At 39.3% G+C, this 21065-nt stretch overlaps 1 protein-coding gene across 37 annotated transcripts in view; it reads right to left on the bottom strand.

Moving 5' to 3' along the window:
* LOC121315174 (focal adhesion kinase 1) overlaps positions 1-21065 on the bottom strand; it is a 185298-nt gene that overhangs the window by 42172 nt on the left and 122061 nt on the right. For 17 of the 37 annotated variants that reach the window (XM_041249201.1, XM_041249200.1, XM_041249187.1 and 14 more), the window contains 10 exons: positions 17776-17862; positions 14348-14365; positions 12761-12817; positions 9044-9064; positions 5026-5123; positions 4711-4795; positions 3535-3635; positions 2532-2647; positions 2320-2420; positions 217-306 (listed from right to left, as the gene is read on the bottom strand). In XM_041249201.1, the coding sequence (XP_041105135.1) occupies positions 217-306; positions 2320-2420; positions 2532-2647; positions 3535-3635; positions 4711-4795; positions 5026-5123; positions 9044-9064; positions 12761-12817; positions 14348-14365; positions 17776-17862 (774 nt within the window). The remainder of the gene's footprint in view (positions 1-216; positions 307-2319; positions 2421-2531; positions 2648-3534; positions 3636-4710; positions 4796-5025; positions 5124-9043; positions 9065-12760; positions 12818-14347; positions 14366-17775; positions 17863-21065) is intronic. The other 20 variants (XM_041249190.1, XM_041249204.1, XM_041249221.1 and 17 more) reach the window with 5 other exon arrangements.

The raw sequence follows: 21065 nt of genomic DNA, 5'->3' as shown, positions 1-21065 counted from the left end.
AAGCTACTTTAAAAATAAATGAATACGTAAATAAAAGAAAAACATTTCACAATAATGAAATAAAAAATGCAGGTGACAATGTAATAATGACATACTATTAGAAGACCTATGTAAAATAGCTTCTACACTTCTGTGAAAATGACTTCAGGAGTGCTTACATTATTAACGGCTTTCTATAAGAGAAAGGAATTGTGTTGTTAAAACAGTTAAACTCACCAAACATCCACACGTCACTAGCTGAGGTAAAGCGTCTAAAGTTAATCGATTCTGGAGCCATCCACTTGATAGGCAGTTTCCCTTTGGAAGCTGAAAAGACAAATAATCTATGAAATAGCTAATGCCTACTTATTTCTTACAGACAGCTGCAACAACCGTATGAAGTGATTGGAGCAATTGTAAGGTTCCATGTGACATATTCTGTATAAGCATCTCTCTCTCTCTATATATATATACATATTTATATCTATATAGAAGGTTGTGTGGTCTAGTGGTTAAAGACAAGGGCTTGAATCCAGGCGGTCCCCGGTTCAATTCCGGGCTCTTCCACTGACTCATTGTGTGATCCTGAGCAAGTCACTTAACCTCCTTGACTCAGCTGATGCATAGTTCACACACCCCAATCTCAGTAGGTTGCCTTGGATAAAGGTGTCTGCTAAATAAACAAATATATGATGTATATATGATGCCATGGTAACCACACATTTATTTCTCTTTAAATCTAATATCTTTGTGAAGTCATTCACTATTAAGCTAATGATGTAATGAGCTACTGTTCCTTTCTACTTAAACCTTCAGGCATCATGGTACCTAGTCTATTTATCCAGTTATTTTGCTCCACCACCACCATACTTCACTGTAGGGATGATGTGTCTTGAGGCATGGGCAGCGTTAGGTTTGCATCACACATAGCGCTTGGAGTTTTGGCCAAAAAGCTCTGTCTTGGTCTCATCTGACCACAAAACCTTTTCCCATATCGCAGCTGGGTCACTCTCATGCTTTCTGGCAAACTCCAGACAAGCTTTCACATGGTACTTTTTGAGTAACGGCTTCTTTCTTGCCACCCTCCCATACAGGCCAGTGTTATGCAGAGCTCTTGATATGGTTGACTGGTGCACAATTACTCCACTCCCAGCCACTGAACTCTGTAGCTCCTTCAAAGTGATTGTTGGCCTCTCTGTGGCTTCTCTCACAAGTCTCCTTCTTGTTTGAGCGCTGAGTTTTGAGGGACGGCCTTTTCTTGGCAGTGCCTGGGTGGTGTGATGCAGCTTCCACTTCCTGATTATTGATCCAACTGTGCTCACTGGGATATCCAAACACTTGGATATTATTTTGTACTCTTTCCCTAATCTATGCATTTGTATTACTTTATCTCTAACTTCTGTAGAATGCTCTTTGGTCTTCATTTTCCTTCAGATTCACAGCCTTACCAATGACCCTTCAACAGTAGGGTTTTTATCCAGAAAATGTGACAGCAACTTTAATGGTTCACAGGTGGAGGCCAATGGTAAGGTAATTGTGTCCTCGTTAGGGCAATTTCTTTCATCGGTGCAAACTGGGAGCTTCCACAGCACAGGGGTTGAATAATTATGCAAGCAAGATATTTCAGTTATTTTTCTTAAAAATATTTTCCAACATAAAACCAATGTCACCTTACAATAATTGATTCTGAGTTTCAGTGTTTAAAAATAAAATATCAAAACAGAACGAAATTTCAATGTAGCATTTGTAATTCAGTAATATGAGAGAATTGGTCAGGGGTCTGAATACTTTTGCAAGGCACTGTGTATATATATATATATATATATATATATATATATATATATATATATATATATATATATATATATATAAGGGTATTGCAACACGTTTAAAGGAAAACGTTCCCTGTGCATGCAAATTCTTCTCTACATTACTGCTGCTAAATGTACAGGCCTAAGCCACTGCCTACATTAACTTATCAAACCAACAGATGGGGCTAGGTGTTTCATTTTTATAAATGCTGCCTCATGCAAGGGTGATACTTTATTAAGTCATGCACACATTTTACATTTCTTATTTAGGAATCCAGCTCAAAAATATAAAAGGTAAAAAAATAACCTCTCTGTTTTGAGAAGGAGGCATTAGTTTGACATCTAGATTTGTTAAAATTACAAAGACAGGATGTTCTAATGCAGCCTCTGGGATGAAGGTGTTTGTTTTTCAATTGTATACCCCATTTAAGTTATCTAGACTTTTTTTTCAAGAATGTTAAATAAATAAAGAAGTTAAAAGCAGCACACTAGGGGAAATCTGTACACTGCAAAAAAAGGTGACCTGTACCTTTGTAATAGGAGCTGTCTTCCATATACCTGGAGAGCCCAAAGTCTCCAAGCTTCACACAGTCTGTGGAAGACACCAGGACATTTCTAGCAGCAATATCCCTGAGCAGAAACACAAACAGAAGGAAGTTTCACAGCCTGAAATATGCAGGGGGAAAAACCTCCAGAGTCCTGGTTGACAGCAGGGACTCTGTTTGTCTCTGCTTTTCTTACCTATGTACAAATCGTTTGCTTTCTAGGTAAGCGAGTGCTGTGCTGAGCTGGTATGCAAACAGAATCAGGGAGGCCAAGTCCAGGTTGTATTTTCTTACTTGCAAAAAAGACCGCAGCTATCATGAACAAAGAAAAACAAAAAGAAAAGCATGAAGTCAAGAAACAGAAGCTGCAAAATGCAAGCGTATTATATTTAAAAAAAAATGCATATAAGAATGCCCTGGATGATGCAAAATCAGTAATCAATTAATATAAATAAAATAATCTTAGAAAAAACAAAAACAAAGGGAGCTTGGGCAAGTAAAATGATTCAATTCTGAATACAGCTGAAAGCAACAATGACATCAGTTTAACAGGAAAAACATGTCACAATAATCCTACAATGTTACTGTACTGTACACTGGGGGTTCAACACAGAGTTCCCCCTGGTTTAATATTTTACCACAGTCTCTTGTAGGACTTGAATGATCAGGGGAGTGCAGTACAAATTCACTTTCATAGATTAGACACTTACAGTTCACTTCTTCTGCTTATTATTATGATCTAGCTTGCACTGCACAAGTGATCTGAAATCACCCAAAAAATTCGATTTTGTTCTTAATGGTTTTCTTGTTATAATATACAGTAACAGAAATAATACTGACAAGACACGTCTCATCGAAACCTTGTTTAAATGAATAACTGAATTTATTTTCAATGCAGCTACATTTTTGCTGTGGTTGTTTGCTACATGACCGGTGAATAGCAACAGAAATCATTCCAGAATTCTTTCCGTTTGTACTCTGACCTCCAAAGGCAATTCTTATAGCTGGGGCGACGCAGACAAGACTTTCAATGAGGTGTCATCTAATACAGAGAATCAGATAATACCACTTCATTATGTTAAACCCTATTTAGTTGTTCTGAAAGCAGTACGACTGAAGTTAAATTGACTGAACCCCCAGGGGTAAATGCACTAGGCTACAGCGAGTACACTAAAGAGAAAGCAATAAAAACCCTTTACCTCCCCAAGTGTACAGAGCTCCATGATGATCCACACTGGGTTCTCTGTTATCACTCCAATCAGCTTGACTATGTGGGGATGATCAAACTGTCGCATAGTCACTGGGGGGATGGGGACAAAAACATAAATACTGGCTCTCAGCTGATTCATTATTGGCAGTTTACTGAAGGAGCTGGCTCCAGGAATAAAGCATTCTATAAAGATAACAGGACTTGCAGTCTGCTTAAACTGTAAACCATAGCACCGTTTGTTTATACTGAAATACAAGGAAAGGGTTAAAATACCATTAATAAAAGCTGGCGTATGATTTCTGTATGCTCAGCAGTTGGTTCTGTGTTTGAAAGCAGCAGCGCAGAGTCTCTAGGGTTCAGGCCTCACTCCATTGCTCAAACAGTGCCTTGTCTGTACTCTACAGAAATTCAAATACTTCTTTCTGCTTCTTTATTTTTGTAAAGACTGGCCAACCAGTCCCACCTTGTCTGTATATTTCCTGAACATAAAGGTGTCTTTTAAACAGTGGAGAATGGACAGATAGATCTGTTCCAGGAATAATAATACAAACAGAGGTGCTGGCAAAAAATATCAAACACACTCTCAGATTTAAGCCTAAAGACTTATGGGTGTTTATATTGTAGATGAATGAATACATATAGGTTAAGAAAGATTTTGCTTAAGGCATTAAATAAAGTTAAAAGCTCTGTAATTATTATTTTTGTTGCTCGGCAGCCTAGCAAGAGTAAAAACTGTGCTTATACCCTATAATATTATAAACAGCCTTATATACTTATTGAAAAAGAAGTTCAAGAACCACTGAATGGCAGGGCAATACTATGAAAATTATAACAGTAAGATAATTACTACAAACTTTTAATAGTTAATACTTTATTTTAGTGGCACTGGATTTTATTTATTTAGTTCAACTTTTTTGAAATTGTTTTGTTGGTTAAACTATAGATCAGTTAAGAGTGCCTTTCTACGAATCTGAAAATGAGAAAAGATGCAAATTATACTACAAATGGAGAATATACACACACTGCATTCATCTACAACAAAAACAGATGTTTAACTCTGAGGAACAGTGTTCAATATGTGTTTGGATTGAACCTGCTATTTTTCTGTTAGCATTTCTAATTTTAAACAGTTGCAATATGAACAGACACAGCAGTGGCTACTTACAGGCTTCCTGAAGGAACTTCTCCCGTACACTATCAGACGTGCAGTTTTTGCATGTTTTAATAGCCACTGACATAGAAGGGTCTTCCTATACAAAAAAAATAAATAAATTGAATTTCAAAAGAAAACCCCAGATTACCCTCTGAGACGCAGCATCGGTGATTGCTTTGCTGGCAAAGGGAAACAAGCAGGGCAAGCACACGTAAGTGAAGAACTTAAAAGCATATGCAACATAGCTGTAAGACATTACACTAGATATGCTCTATAGCAACCCAACAGTAACAGCCAGACATTATTCCCACAACAATGTCTACTTACTGAACTCATATAGACGCCTTGGTGCACATCCCCAAACTGTCCCTCTCCGATACACCGGCCCAGCTCCATTCTCTCTCTCTGGATCTCATAGTCCCTGGCTGCAAGACCGAAGGATGGTGAGCTGCACAGAACTGTCCCAGGCAACATACTGACCAGGCACACTGCCCTGAGGCTGTATTCACAGGCAACATACTGCACATGTACACTGACCTAAGACTCTATTGGAAACACCTCCACCTTTGCTTTGCAGTCCAGGACAGGACCTTTTATTTATCAAACAGGGGGCCTTTGGAAAAGCCACTCAGGATTTTGCTGTGCAGCTAGATTTAGAATGGGGGGTGGGTGGCAAGACTCTGACTCATAACTCCGGACCCCCCCCCCCCCATCTGAGTTGAGACTCAGACTCATAACTAGGCCTGGACCCCCCCCCCCCACCTGTGTTTTTTCTGTGTGCAGTGAACACAGTTGTGGCCACAGACTGAAGGGGACAATGTGAAAATGTGGGATGGGGCTACATCATAACCCTGGTTCCCTGAAATCGAAATGTAACCAGTACCAAATGGGCATTTACCTGCTAAAGACCCTGAACCTGAAAGATATTACAAAGCTGCATGCAGTGCCTGTGACACAGTCATGCCGGCCCCTGAGGGCATATAACGACTGCCTGCACAGATCACTGCGTCATTTATCCTTCAATCCTACTGCAACCACGGCCGCAGCAACCTTAAAGGTTACTGGTATGATAATAACCTAATGTTCCCTTTCAAGTACAAAATGTAACCATTACTGCATGGGCAAGTATACCAAAGCCATCGCAATGGCAAGATTGCAGAACTACCGGAATTCTACAAGGCTTAGCGGAGAGGCAGTCTTGTGCGTTACCATACAAATCCCAATAACAAGTGGCTAGTGCTGGGAGAAGCCCACCTCTATGCCTCTGTTGTAAGGGCTGACTGAGAAGTCGCTCTTAACACTAGTTCCAAAACCAGGGTTTTGAGGATCCACAGCTTAACATACAGAACCTAGTAAAGGTTCTGTGAGTAGCCCACATTGCTGCATTGCAAATGGAAGTCGCAAGGGCCCTGGTGGAATGGGCAGTGAGCGTTTCTGGTTTCATAGAAAGTCCTGACCATGTCTGCTACCCATTTGGACAGCCTCTGTTTAGACAGGCCTTGACCAGGGGATTTCACCCCAGAGCAGACAAAAAATTGTTCAGACTGCCTCCAACATGTCCTGTCAACATAGCACGCCAGGGCCCACACTGGGACAGGCTGTCTGAGAAGGTGTGAGCTGGCTCTTCACATGATTCACAGTAAGGCCCAATCGTTGCAGGTTGCCAGTGACCAGTTCCATGTGGGCCTCTGCCTGCATTGGAGACTGAGCACGAATTAGCCGGTCATCTATATAACTGAGCACTCTGAAGCCTTGGTGTCTCAATGGGGCCAGGATAGCTTCCATGCACTTTGAGAAGGCATGGAGAGCTAGAGAGAGGCCAAATGGCAAGAGACGGAACTCGTAAGCACAGTAACAGCACCTGCCTTGCTTGTCCTCAAAAGGGAGACTAGTCTTGCATGTCTCACAGGGACAGCAAGTAATGCAGTGTACAGTATACAGTTGCTGCTTCAATCTACCTGGCGGGTCAAGTCCCGAGCACAGTAGGTTCGGGGACTTTAGCACCGGGTCGGTATTGATGTGGCAACCTCGATCCCAGTTCAGTACCAGGTCGGTAACCTTGGTACTGGTCCACCGGTTTGCAGTTATAACAGAAAACACACAAAATGAAAATACTTTCACAATTAAAAAAACAGTAATTGAACAATTACATAAATAATATAAAAACATCTCGTATGGTGCTAAAAGCAAAAAAACAAGTACAGTACGGTACTGGTACGGTTACAAGGATGGCACCGTACCGGTGCGGTAACCTCGGTGCCGGTTCGGTACTACGTTGGGAATGGAGCGGGTTGGTGACTTCGGTACTGCACAGTACGGGTCCACTGGTTCACAGTTACCGGGGGTAACAATGTACAGGGATGCCCACCTGTACAACCCATTGGCAAAACCACTCAGTCAGTATTCACACAAGACTGAGGGAAGTCTGCTTGTTAGAGGTACTAACAGCCTAAGTAACGGTGATGCAAAAGCAGTCACCAAAACAGCAGCAGGATGCTGTGTGTGAGACTGCAAGCAGTCTCAACCGAAGTGTGTATCGTTGTCCAGTGCAGCGCAGCTAATCCCAGCAGCTGTGAGTGTATTTCTGTGAAATAAAAAACACAGAAAATACAACAGGAGAAAAATATTTCTCCACAGAAAACAGTAATAACAGAATTACAGTTCACAAAATAAGCATCTCGTAATTTGAAACGAGAATTTAATATAACTCAGGCAGGAGCTATGCAGCCCAGGGAGGCTCAAAGACTTATGTTGCCTGATTGCTGGCTTCACGCGGCGCACAAGGCCGCTGCAGAACATAACAAACAACAGGCTGCAGTGCATAATATACGAGTAATTAATAATTAAAAAAAACTATTACAGTGTAAATGTAATATCGCATAAATTATGTAAAATACAATAACTAGCGAAAATTAGTCATAAGCAACAAGTATTTATCTGACATCAGACTCTCGTCAGGTCAGTCTTGAAAGGAAAAATGACGTTGAGGTCTGTAAGTGCAGTATATTTATGTCGAGCGGCTTTGATGTATCTTATTCTGGTTTCAGGTCTTTAAGTGGTAAATACCCATATGATGATGGTTACATTTCATACTTGAAAAGGAACTCTTTAACGCTAAAGGTAATTTGCCTAGGCATCGGCCAGACATGTAATTTGACTCAAATCCAGAACCACAAACGTGACTTTAGCAAGGTTTAAAGAGGCATTTCCAATAAAACAATTTCAGCGGTACATAAGAAAACATCAGAATGAATTGAAATGTGCTGCAAACCATTTGCATCAACCAACCTTGAAATCTCTTAACTTTGCATTAACCAACCCTGAAATCTCTTAACTTTGCATCCACGTGGCTTTTGTACAGAGACTGATTGTTCTGTAAATGTCTGATACCAAACAGAGTGGTCGTCGTCTTATATTTTTCATCCAATTTTAACTCTGAATCCCAGGGACAATTGGACACAACAGCACAGAAACCAGCATGCTTCTAAACTACCAAAGTATTAGAACTATCAGGAAAATGGGCAACATGCTGACCTCAGCCTGAGACTGGGCATGTGTAGATGATTCACTGGGTCCCGTTTATTGAACTTTAAACTTTTGATGTTGCTGGCTTCTTAAAAATATCATCCCGTAACAGGGACAATTGGACACAACAGCACAGAAACCAGCATGCATTAGAACTATGAAATAGAGGTGCAGCTGGAGGATACCACAGTACCATGTCATAATATTGGAGTTGACAGAGGATTATGGTACACATTGGACACGGTTGGCCCTATTATGTTGAACCAGGGATTTGAACCAGTTATTTAACGGAATGCATCCCCCAGTTAATGTTCAACATCCTTTCCGGTAACCAATTTTATTCCAGTCTTCAGGGGATAGTGTTCATTACTGTTGTCAAAAGTGCAGTTCCTCTATAAATTGTTACTGGACAGTACATCTTCACAACAAAGCACACTGCTTACTATTGCTGCCTGCTGTGTTGTAAGCATTCCTGCAGTTCCATGCACACGACTTGGGTATGAATCAGCTTTGCACACCTGTATCCGCTTCATACCCGCTTCTTGCAGGGAATGCATCAATATGTACAACGAAGCAGACAGCAACTGCAAGTACATTCTTTATTTTTTAACCATTTCGGCCTGGTGCAGCCAGTAACATAGAACTTCTACAAAGATGCAGCACACAACCACAAGGGGGTAGCGACTTGGGTGATGAGCAAAAAAACAAAACAAACCCAAAAGGTATGGATTAAATAATAAGTACAACACACACAGACACACTCTGTTTCACGTGCAGCAAGCATGAACACTGAACAGCAAGGAAAACGAGAAGCCATTACCTTCTTCTAATCCACAGCTTTCTGCAGGGCAGTTATTGGAGAGAGAAATCAAACAGCTGTCTTTTAGTAAACATCAGATTGTGGGTTACACCGACTGTACAAGATGTGCCTGGGTTAAGATTCTCAGCACAATGCCAAGACATTTTATACACTAGGCTTATCTGAAAATGTGATAATATAGGTTGAATATACAAAAGAAACACCTTCAAATTAAACTGGAAACGTCCAATTGTATTTTTAGATACAAATTTCCCAAACTGATTTGCAGCACATTGGTGACAGAAGGGAGCAAGTCCCCGACAAATTAAACGCAGTCAAGTCCCTTAAAGGAAGTGTGCTGTATATTAAAACAGAAACCTCTTTAATAGGAATTCCAAGGGACCCTGTTAATTACTCTCACCAGAACTGTGGGTTTGTCATTTTCTGCAACACGGTAGAAAACAGTATTTTTATTGTTATCTTATGCCATGACACCCTGCAAAGAGTAAGGTCTACGTCTCAACGGTTTTGGTTCTGAAATATTTGTTATAGTTAAATCTTAATTATTCATTCTTTTCTTTTAAAGTTTTTTCTTTTTTTTTTTTACAAATATACTCTTGGTGTTGGAGTGAGTGCCTCAATATATATTAACTATGAAACCTTTCATTGTAACTAAAAAGAAGCATTAATTTGCCCATTCACTACCAGTTCTATTAAAGCACACACAGTACTAAATTAACCTTAAATGTACACATTCCACACACAGACCGCTTCATATAAGAGAGAGCAATGACAAATCACCCAAATTAATCTCTGAACTACGGTTGGCGATTTGTAAAATTAATTTATTTACTGATGAATTTTTTTTGGAGTACCATAGTTGTAGCTCTACATTACCTCCAAACTACATTTAAGGATTTTGGAAATAGTTAATAGTTTGTGAATAGTGTGAATAGTTACATTCCAAACTAAATTACTCAATCTTAAATGAATACATATATTAAGTGAATTACAGTGCCTATAGGAAATATTCACCCCCCTTGGACATTTTCACAGTTTGTTGTGTTATAACCTGAAATCTTGATGCATTTAAATGGGATTTTTTTCCTTTGATTTATACAACGTACTCAACACTTTGAAGAGGCAAGAGAATTTTTATTGTGAAACAGCAGTTAATGAAAAATAATAAAAAAAAAAAAAAAAAAAAACTGAAATGTCTTAGTTAGATAAGTATTCACCCCCCCCCCTGAGTCAATACTTGGTAGAACCACCTTTGGCAGCAATTACAGCTGTGAGTCTTTTGGGGTAAGTCTCTACCAGGTTTGCACATCTGGATCGTGCAATATTCGTCCATTCTTCTTGGCAAACTTGTTCAAGCTCTGTCAAGTTGGACAGAGATCGTTGGTGGATAGCAATCTTCTAAGTCTTGCCACAGATTCTCAATCGGATTCAAGTCCGGGCTTTGATTGGGCCACTCTAGGACATTCACTTTCTTGTTTTTAAGCCACTCCAATGTCGCTTTGGCTGTGTGCTTGGGGTCACTGTACTGCCAAATGGTGAATCTCTGTCCCAGTCTTAGGTCTTTTGCAGACTGAAGCAGGTTTTCCTCAAGGATTTGCCTGTATTTAGCTCCATCCATTTGGCCCTCTACCCTGACAAGCTTCCCAGTCCCTGCCGATGAAAAGCATCCCCATAGCGTGATGCTGCCACCACCAGTAGGGACGGTGGTACCTGGGTGATGTGCTGTGTTGGGTTTGCGCCAGTTATAATGCTTTGCATTTAGCCCAAATAATTCAATTTTTGTTTCATTGGCCCACAGAATATTTTGCCACATCTTTTTAGTCTCCCACATACGTTTTTGCAAATTGCAAGCAGGATTTTGCATGGGCTTTTTTCAGAAATGACTTCCTTCTTGCCACTCTTCCATACAGGCCAGATTTGTGGAGTACCTCAGCTATTGTTGACACGTGGACAGTTTCTCCCAACTCAGCCATGGAACATTGTAGGTCTTTCAGAGTTGTCATCAGCCTCAATGCCCTTCTTACCCGGCTGCTCAGTTTGGGAGGACGGTCTGCTCTAAATTCTGGGTGGTGCCGTATATCTTCCACTTCTTAATGATCGACTTGACTGTGCTCCAAGGGATATTCAATGCCTTTGAAATCTTTTTATACTCCTCCCCTGATCTGTGCCATTCCACAACTTTATCCCGGAGTTGTTTTGAAAGCTCCTTGGTCTTCATGGTAGTATCTTTGCTTTGAATGCACTACCCAACTGTGGGACATTACAGAGACAGGTGTATTTAATCTGAAATCATGTTAACCACTTTTATTACATACAGATGGACTCCATTGTGTGAATTCTGAAGGCAGTTGGTTGCACCTAAGCTTATTTAGGAGTGTCATAGCAAAGGGTGAATACTTATCTAATGAAGACTTTTCAGGTTTTTATTTTTAATAGATATTTCACCCCCCCCCAATACTTCCTATAGGCACTGTGTTTATCATTGTGGCATCCTCTAAATGTGATCTACACTATGTGAACTACAAGAATTTAGCAATGGAGTACGCCAGAGAAAAATCCCCCTCACTCATCCCAGTCATTCTTCTCTCTTACATTTTACCTCTTTCTGTTTCAATTCAAACACAAACAGTTGTTACTTAGGACTACTTTGCTTTTTATAGTGTGTTCAATTGTTGAAGTTCCTGATTGCCCCACTCAAAAAACCTGGTTTCAACAGGTCTTAACACAGTGCTCAATTGTCTATTTGGGATCCCACTGCACTGTCATCAGAAGCGCTGCAGTGAATATGTTAATGTGGGGCAGGTGCTCTATAAAGGGGCAAGACATGTCTTCATAATACCATTTCAGTGCAGCATTTTTTTTTTATGTCGTCACTCCATTTATTATAATAATAGTAATAATAGTAATAATAATAATAATAATAATAATAATAATCTTTATTTTTATATAGCGCCTTTCTCAGTGGACCACCATCACAAAGCGCATTACAAGATACAAGACAAGGGTGTGTGAACTATGCATCAGCTGCAGAGTCACTTACAACAACGTCTCACCCGAAAGACTGAGCACAAGGAGTCCGTGGTAGAGCTGGAATCTGAACCGGATACCTGCTGGTTACAAGCCTGTTTCTTTAACCACTGGACCACACAGCCTCCTATATTATTTGCCACAGAATCAGGGGCAAGTGTTGTTCGTAATTGCACTCGCATTTGCGCTGTGATCAGAATACAGCCCTAAGAGTTTTAATTTATAGACAGGAACAGTTTAAGATGTTTGTGTTAATAAAAGGTTTTTAAAAGATACTTTTCATGTCTTTTCCTTGAGAAACTATATAAAACAGGTAGTAAATGAAAACATTATTTAAATCACTTGATTTAAAAAAAAAAATAATTGATTTAAATCAGTGATTTAAATTTACTTGACTTAAATCAACCAACCCAGCCCTGAACACACATGCAACACCGTCGCCAATAACCAAACTGCTATCAGGGCTTATTTTAATACTTTCAAAAGGCTGGGGGAAAACATTCAAGGAGTACATACAGTATAGTTAGGAAGGCTTAAGTTTGTGTTTAAAAAAAAGACTGAGATCAAACATCTGTTTGTGCAAAGGAATCTGGTGTCCAGATGACTGCTTTGAGACCCATTAAAAACACACTGCAACTTCCCTCCTCCTCCCCGACCCCAGCATTGCCTTGCAATTACTGACGTACTTACTCGAGGGCATGGTGTATGTATCCTCTTCGTCTATAATTTCTGCATAGTCGTCCGTCTCTGCAAGAGGAGAATACAAGTTCTTAAGCAGCTTTCAATAAATCTGACACACGCATATTCAATCCAAACAAAAGCAATTGTAAGTTAAAGCTTCCTCGTTTTTCTGTCCATGTAGACTATCCTACTAAAACAATGTGAGTCAGCCCCCCTCCCCCCACCCCACACACTGTACAGGCTGCTCATGTGTTGTGCAAATGCTTCCGTCCAATCAGAGGACATAAACACTGCCCCTTTTTTTAATTTTTTTTTTTTTTTTAGGAAAAACATTGTCATCTTTTCTACTAGCACTGTTTCTAAGAATATGTTACAGCAACTAGAGCAAACACATAAGAGTGAAGCACTACCAATTTATTTGTCTTTTTTTTTTTTAGCTGTTTTAGTTCTCATTGTAGATGAGATAATAAAAAAAACAAACAAAAAAAAAACAGGAGCAGCTGCAAAAGCCCCCCAGCTACCCACTGTCAAGAAAGTTATGGGGTTACCTTTAGACAATTAAAAATTAAACATACGTTCAAGTGATCATTGTTGAACATTGTTTGTATGACACGGGAAAGAAAAGAAGGACTTCAGGATGTTCGACTTGCAGGGAAGTTATTAAACCTAGTTAAGCACTAATGAAGGTAATTTGAGTTGCACTTTATGTAAAGGAATAAAGCAAATTAAATATTACAGGAAATATTTCCAAATATAAATTACTTGTCTATTGCTAACATGCATTAGATTTTTTTTTTAATGGTATGTTTCTCATAGCTATTACTGAACACAAAACAGATCAGTAGGCTTTTCCGACAAACTGTCACATGGACGCTGAAAACACATTTCACTGTCACAGTAAAATCAGTGTTTGGTTCTAGAAGACAAGCAAAAGAGTGGGGACTCTCAGAAGACACTCTTTAGCTCGCCTCAGTAACTAACCACTGCTTTTCCCATGACTGCAGTGTTTTCAATGTTTCTGCATTCATCATTAGACTTCTAGCAGACATTTGAAAAAAGTATGAGAATGTTTCTCATTGCTTCATGTGTATGCTTTCAGATTGGGAAATGTAACCATAAGAGGTGACACTAATTCATATGTGGCAAAGTTTAGTGGGACCGCCTAGTTAGCCAGCCACCCCCCCAGGAAGTGAAATAATTGCATTACACAAACAGGAAACACAAAACAACACTAAAGATGGTTTAGCCATTTCAGTCCTAGTGGGCCCGACATGCGGTCGGAAATCACGCTGGAACCTGACAGTCCTGCTAGGTCCCAGTCTGAGGCAGTGCAGAGATAAATGTTCTCATGTATACTCAATAGAGGAGTTCCTTCTTCCACATGACAACATTAATTCAGGACTGAAAGGGTTAAGAAACATCATGACAGCGTAGTCTAGTAAATGAGATAAATCACCACCACCTCTATGACATCAGACTCAACACAGACATAAGGTTTATAAGATACAATCACACCACCCAGAATCACTGTTTTAAGCATGTTAGTAGCAGAGTGGAAAGTTACATAAGGTATTAAAAAAAAAAACACAACATTACCGTCCCCACTAATTTCATCTGCAGATCCAGGAAACATGCAAAAAGAAGCGAGAGAGAGAGAGAGAGCAAGAAAAAAGGGAAAAAATACAGTGTTACATAATCACGTTTTAAAATACAATTAGCAGATTTTAACAGGTCTATTACAAAGTAATTTAACCCTTAAAGTAGTGCCTGTACAAGGTTAAATCACAATGTTCTTAAAACAAAAAATCTAATATTTCTAATAATACTGATCTTTAATTCCATTAAATGGTTGAATTAAGATTTCATAGCACCCTAATTTTATTCCAAACTCTATTTGACACAAGAAAGGACAAATAAGTAGTAAGAGATAAAAGGTCCCTTAGCCACCCTTGTGTGTCAGCACTAGTCTGAGGATTAAATTCATGGTTACCATTCTGAATGTTAAGTTAAAAAGCGTGGGAGCACAGGCATCTCAATGCAGCTGTTAAAGAACACACAAAGCAGTGTGACAGGCATTAGGAGACCAGGGTGTGCTGTATTACCTCCTGAAGAAGCCGAGTTCAAAAGATCTTAAACAACAGTTTAGACATTACTAATGAAACAGCTGTTCTGCTGATACTGTGGGATTAAAGACTGCAATAACTTTTCAATTTTGTTCACTTTATAAAGGAATCATTTAAAACCCAAACAATGGTATGCTGTATGTTTCTATTTGTGATTGAGATGAATCCCTGCTGATGCTGGTATGCTGTATGTTTCTAATTGTGATTGAGATGAATCCCTGCTGATTCTGATATGCTGTATGTTTCTATTTGTGACTGAGATTAATCCCTGCTGATGCTGATACGCTGTACGTTTCTATTGGTCTGCAACTGAGATGAATCCCTGCTGATGCTGGTACGCTGTACATTTCTATTGGTCTGCAACTGCATTCCTGCTGATGCTGGTATGCTGTACGTTTCTATTTGTGATTGAGATGAATCCCTGCTGATGCTGGTATGCTGTACGTTTCTATTGGTCTGTGATGGAGATGAATCCCTGCTGATGCTGGTATGCTGTACGTTTCTATTGGTCTGTGTTTGAGATGAATCCCTGCTGATGCTGGTATGCTGTATGTTTCTATTGGTCTGTGATTGAGATGAATCCCTGCTGATGCTGGTATGCTGTACATTTCTATTTGTGATTGAGATGAATCCCTGCTGATGCTGGTATGCTGTATGTTTCTATTGGTCTGTGATTGAGATGAATCCCTGCTGATGCTGGTATGCTGTACGTTTCTATTTGTGATTGAGATGAATCCCTGCTGATGCTGGTATGCTGTACGTTTCTATTTGTGATTGAGATGAATCCCTGCTGATGCTGGTATGCTGTACGTTTCTACTTGTGATTGAGATGAATCCCTGCTGATGCTGCCATGCTGTACGTTTCTATTTGTGATTGAGATGAATCCCTGCTGATGCTGGTATGCTTTACGTTTCTATTGGTCTGTGATTGAGATGAATCCCTGCTGATGCTGGTATGCTGTATGTTTCTATTTGTGATTGAGATGAATCCCTGCTGATGCTGGTATGCTGTATGTTTCTATTTGTGATTGAGATGAATCCCTGCTGATGCTGGTATGCTGTACGTTTCTATTCGTCTGTGATTAAGATGAATCCCTGCTGATGCTGGTATGCTGTATGTTTCTATTTGTGATTGAGATGAATCCCTGCTGATGCTGGTATGCTGTACATTTCTATTGGTCTGTGATTGAGATGAATCCCTGCTGATGCTGGTTTGCTGTACGTTTCTATTTAATATATGTGTTAAAGAACAGAATGGCAGCCACCAAAAAAACTAATTGCTCGATACCCTCTCCATGTTAACCACGTTTGCTCGATACCCTCTCCACGTTAACCAGACCATATGTTTTCTGCTGAATGTTACACAGACAAAACGGCTGGACTAATCAAATCTGTGTTTATGCCTGGCACAATTTAATATACAGTAAAGTACATACAGCGATAAATGTGACCTCAATTAGTCCATGACCCTTACAATAAATTATTTTCTCTCTTTAATTTTTAAATAATTTAAACTCGGAGTGATGTTGCCTCTTAAAATCAGCACACACACACTGTACTTAATTAACACCACCCAAGAAATGAAGTTAGGAGCACAGTGACACATGAACTCCAGTCTGCAATGAGGTCAGTACTAGACCTGATAAACACACTTTTTTTTTTTCATTCACTGTATCCCGTGATCAGTATCTAATAAAGTAAAATACAATTAATATATTTATGGGCAGTTTTCCAACAGCATTTAACTCCATTCAAACTCTTATTGTTTGGCTTATTTCTATATCACTTTGTCTATTAAGCCAACGTCCCTGCTTTTCTTCTCCTTTTTAAATTGTTCCTCTATACACTAACCTAGAAAGCAATAGTGGTTCTCCTTCATGATCAATATTATGGGGTGAAAAGAAATTGCTACCTTACTAATCATAAGTGCAAGAACCATCACAGGCCTTTCTGATACAGTTTATAGAGCACCCGCTATTCTCAGCTGGGTCGCGCTTTGAAGACAAACACAGACCACAATGGAAATGGCACCAGACACACTTACTGAGGAGTGACTTCCTTTAAGGCAATGTTTACTGTGCACTGCTGGCAATGAGACTGGCAGCATGGGGGCATTTCCTTCTTCAACAGGTAACCGTGGCAGGTAAGCTTGTAGGGTAAATGCTTGGTTTAAAATGACACGGTTTCTGATGCAGCAGTGTGGTACATGAGGGATTATGGAGAGAAATGGCATTATTAAATCAACAGCTATAAAGACCTTGAAATAGGTTATTGCAGTTTGACCGCAGGTATGAATTCCTTTTAAACGGAATCTGACTACTATATGAGGGTTCTCCGTATAAGAATCTACATATTTTACAGCAGTTTGTCAGACAGAGAGCAAGATTCTAGAGAAGAAATATAGACAGAAAGAGATACACGTAGGAAAGGAGAGCCCTGTATATAATAGTGATTCTCTTTCCATGGAAGATAGAAAATGTATTCATTCCACTTCAAGCTGGATGCACTCATACTGAGGCTGATTACCATGCATTGTTACAATGTAGCTCACCCGCTGGGATCCTGCACAGTTCTCTTCTCTAGCAATCTGGGACAAACGCTTCGTACTCATTTAAAATTCAAGAATGGAGATCTCGAAAGGATATTTATTATTATTATTATAATAATAAAAATTGATTTAAAAATCTTAATTTTTAAATTTTTTAATGTCTGTACTTTCTATAAAAAACAACTGGTCTCCCTTTTATTCTATCATTATGACTTTACACTCCCCAGAGCTGAATATTCACTGAATCTACTTGAATTGAAAAGTGTTAGGCAGACAGAGCGCTGGCTGTAGGGGGCGCTACATCACATTAGTCAGGTAGGCTGCAAGGCGGTGTGTGAATGTCAGTGCAGTACCCTTGGGTGGAGACTGATGAGAACAGAAGATGAAAGGAAGGAGAAAGTGCCTGGCTTTCTTAACTCTAGGCTGACTGTGATTCACTCCTTTATACAGAGATAGAAAGAGAGAGGAAAGAGAAAATAAGGAACGAGAGAATAATGGAAATTAAAATAGCAAAGAAAAACATTCAAACAATGATCGACAAGAACAAAGAGATACTCAAAAACACAAAATAAAGACACGGAAAAGGACAGAATATTTAAGAATCTAAAAGTGGGGCTCTCCAGTGGCAGATCTGGTAAAGGAACGCCCGGAGCAGCCGCTGCTGACTGAGGGAGTTCCTAGGTGGCGGTGCAAAATTGGCCAAGTGCTGCCTGGGTGGGGAGTGTTTAGGTCGGTTGGGGAGTCCTTGGCTCACCACACACCAGCAGCCCCTGTAGCTGGCCAGGCGCCAATTCAGAACTGCATGGTTCTCCGACGATGTAGTCCTGTAATGGCTTCACGGCGGGCTTGCAGTGTGAAAAAAGCAGATGTCTGACAGCACACGTTTCAGAGGACGCAAGTGCTCGTCTTCGTCTCTCCTGAGTTAGTGCTGGCATTGCAGCAGTGAGCCAGGTTGAATAATTGGGCATTCCAAATTGGGAAAAAATCAGGGAGTAAAATAATTGAAGATTCCAAATTTTTAAAACAAAAAAAAAAAAAAAAAAAAAAAAAGTGCTTTTTTTGGTCCCCCAAACCCTAACGGGGTTACCGTTAACCCTAATGGGTCTCTGTAAACAGCACATATCAAAATATTTCTGTTTCTTGGTAAGGTAACACAGCTATGTGAAATTAACATTCATCATGCTAGCATAAAAAAATACAAAAAACAAACATTAATAAAAGCGTATTGCTGATGTATAGCATACCTTCTGGGTACATTTTTATATCGTGCCTGTTAACTTCTATAAACGACTGCTCTGCAGACGATTTATCAGCAGTGCCACATACAGTCTTGTTAAACATTCTGACTGCTGGCAACACATTCACTGACATGAAATGGGAACTTACCGTTAAAACCGTTTCATTATAGTGCCATGAGGACAATGCAGAACTATTAACTGCAGGGCTTTATAAAAAATACAACTGTCCAAATTATACATATAAATAAAAGCACCATTAAAATTAAGACACCCGGATAGAAGCCATTCAATGTCTGCTCCTTTTAGTACATTATCTTCTCCAATTGCTTCTTATGTGACCCCAATATCTTTACAAATGGCTACTTTTGTGACCCCGATATGTTCTGCACCATTACTTTCTGAAGTGCAACAATGTCTCTCTTGTACTGCGGTGACCTGAACTGGACACAGTATTCTAAAGGTCTCAAACAGCATGAATTGCTGCAGGTTTTTCTGGCAGGATTAACCTGTGCAAGTGGAACGACATTTTATTTTCTACTGGATTTTTTGTGAAACACAATCTGTCTCTACTAAACCTCACGCTAGTGCCATTCAACTCACTGGGGATCTCCAATGAAACAATTAGAGGTCAATCTGGGGAAAACGATGTACTGCAACAGAAAGGTTTCAAGGACGTCCTGAAAGGACTACATAACAAGCACTGTTCGTTCATTCTTTCTTTCTTTTTTTTTTTAAATCTATCAATCACAAGTTTGTCTGGGAAATTAAAAGGTCAATTATCGTCATTATATTATATATATATATACATATATATATATATATATATATATATATATATATATATATATATATATATATACATATATATTACAATACATATATCTCATATACATACATATATACACACACACACACACACACACACTTTGTTATGTTCATATGTTTAAATGTTAAAAATGATACGTGTGTATGGCTAGAATAGGTTTTAGAAAGACAGAACATGACAATTATTTGACCCCGCCACTATAGGAAGTCATTCTAATCCCATACTGATAAATCTGCGTGGGTTTGATAGCTGTGAAAAGCTGAGGACAGCCGGCCCTCTCTCCCCCACTACTGCAGTATTAGTAAGATGAACATGTGAAATGTCAGCCCTGCACAAGAAACCCTTTCAGTGAGCGGGCAGTCTGAGAGGTCCTTACTCTCACTGGGGTCACAAAACACACAGTGCTGCTCTGTGCTCTCACAGCACATTCTCTTTTCAATCAGCTTCTTCTATCTCTCACTCCTCTACCCTGGCATTTACCATTTCACTCACTAGGACCATGATTTGGAGGGACAGATTCCCAATCATGACATTTAATAGAAAAAATTAAAACTGATTTCCAGTGCTTGTCTATTGTGAGGCAGGGTAGCTAGGCCAGCTTGTTTCAATTGTAAGCATATAAAAAGTGTTCTATGTCAATGGGCCTTATTTATTTATTTTATTTAATTAATTAAATGTAATTTTATCTGACACTGACGTATAATATCACCCCAAGTTTTAGTCGTGCAATTCAATGTATTGCTGAAATGAAAGAAAACAAACAAATTGTCTGGGCAAGTAACGCAGTTGTCCGTAGCAAATGTTTCTACTGGAAAGGAGGAAAGGTGGAGTCTGTCAAGATTCCACGGGAACAGCAGTGAATAAAGCAGATGTGTGGTTGTGACAGGACAGAGACAGCTGCTCTCTCAGGATGTCCCAGGACATGCACTTGCCACTTGTTAATCCTAAAGCATTTTAATTCATTGCCTACTTTGCCACATGTGTCATTCTAGCTGACATTTTATTTGTCGTTAGCTGTGTTAATTGCTTCTTCACGCACATGTATAAGATTGTAATATCTTGTTACCCCTCCCCCAAATACTAACACAAGTATAAACTTACCAAAACTGTCTTGTACAAACGCTACCTCTAATCGGTTACAATTAAATAGATGCACTGATTATTGGTTATCTGTGCTTACATTTCCTGCGCTTCAGTGAATCCAGTTCAGATTGCCAGTTTGCATTAAAACATTTACTATGTAGTTATGCTCTTATATTAGTGCTAGTATGGTATGTAGCAATGTCATCACGCTACTAGGATACAAACTTTAAAAATTAAAGCTACACAATTTTATTTAAAAAAAAGTATCCGATATGAAGATTCGTCAATTTTGGAGTAAAAGAAAAAGAGGACGGAAAAACGATGTTTGGCAATGTATTGGATTTTGTGTAGATGGCAAATGTTAAAATATTAACATTAATTAACAAGCATATTTCAAAACGACTTCTGTTAAAAAAAAAAAAAAAATAGCATGATAAAAATCCTAATGTTTGCTCTTGGTTTTGAAAAAATAAAATGATGATGCACCCATTAATGT

Source organism: Polyodon spathula, chromosome 4 (assembly GCF_017654505.1).
Source record: "Polyodon spathula isolate WHYD16114869_AA chromosome 4, ASM1765450v1, whole genome shotgun sequence".
Classification (NCBI taxonomy): Eukaryota; Metazoa; Chordata; class Actinopteri; order Acipenseriformes; family Polyodontidae; genus Polyodon; species Polyodon spathula.
The sequence above is the reverse complement of the archived record's forward strand: the minus strand, read 5'-3'. Positions and strand labels throughout refer to the sequence as shown.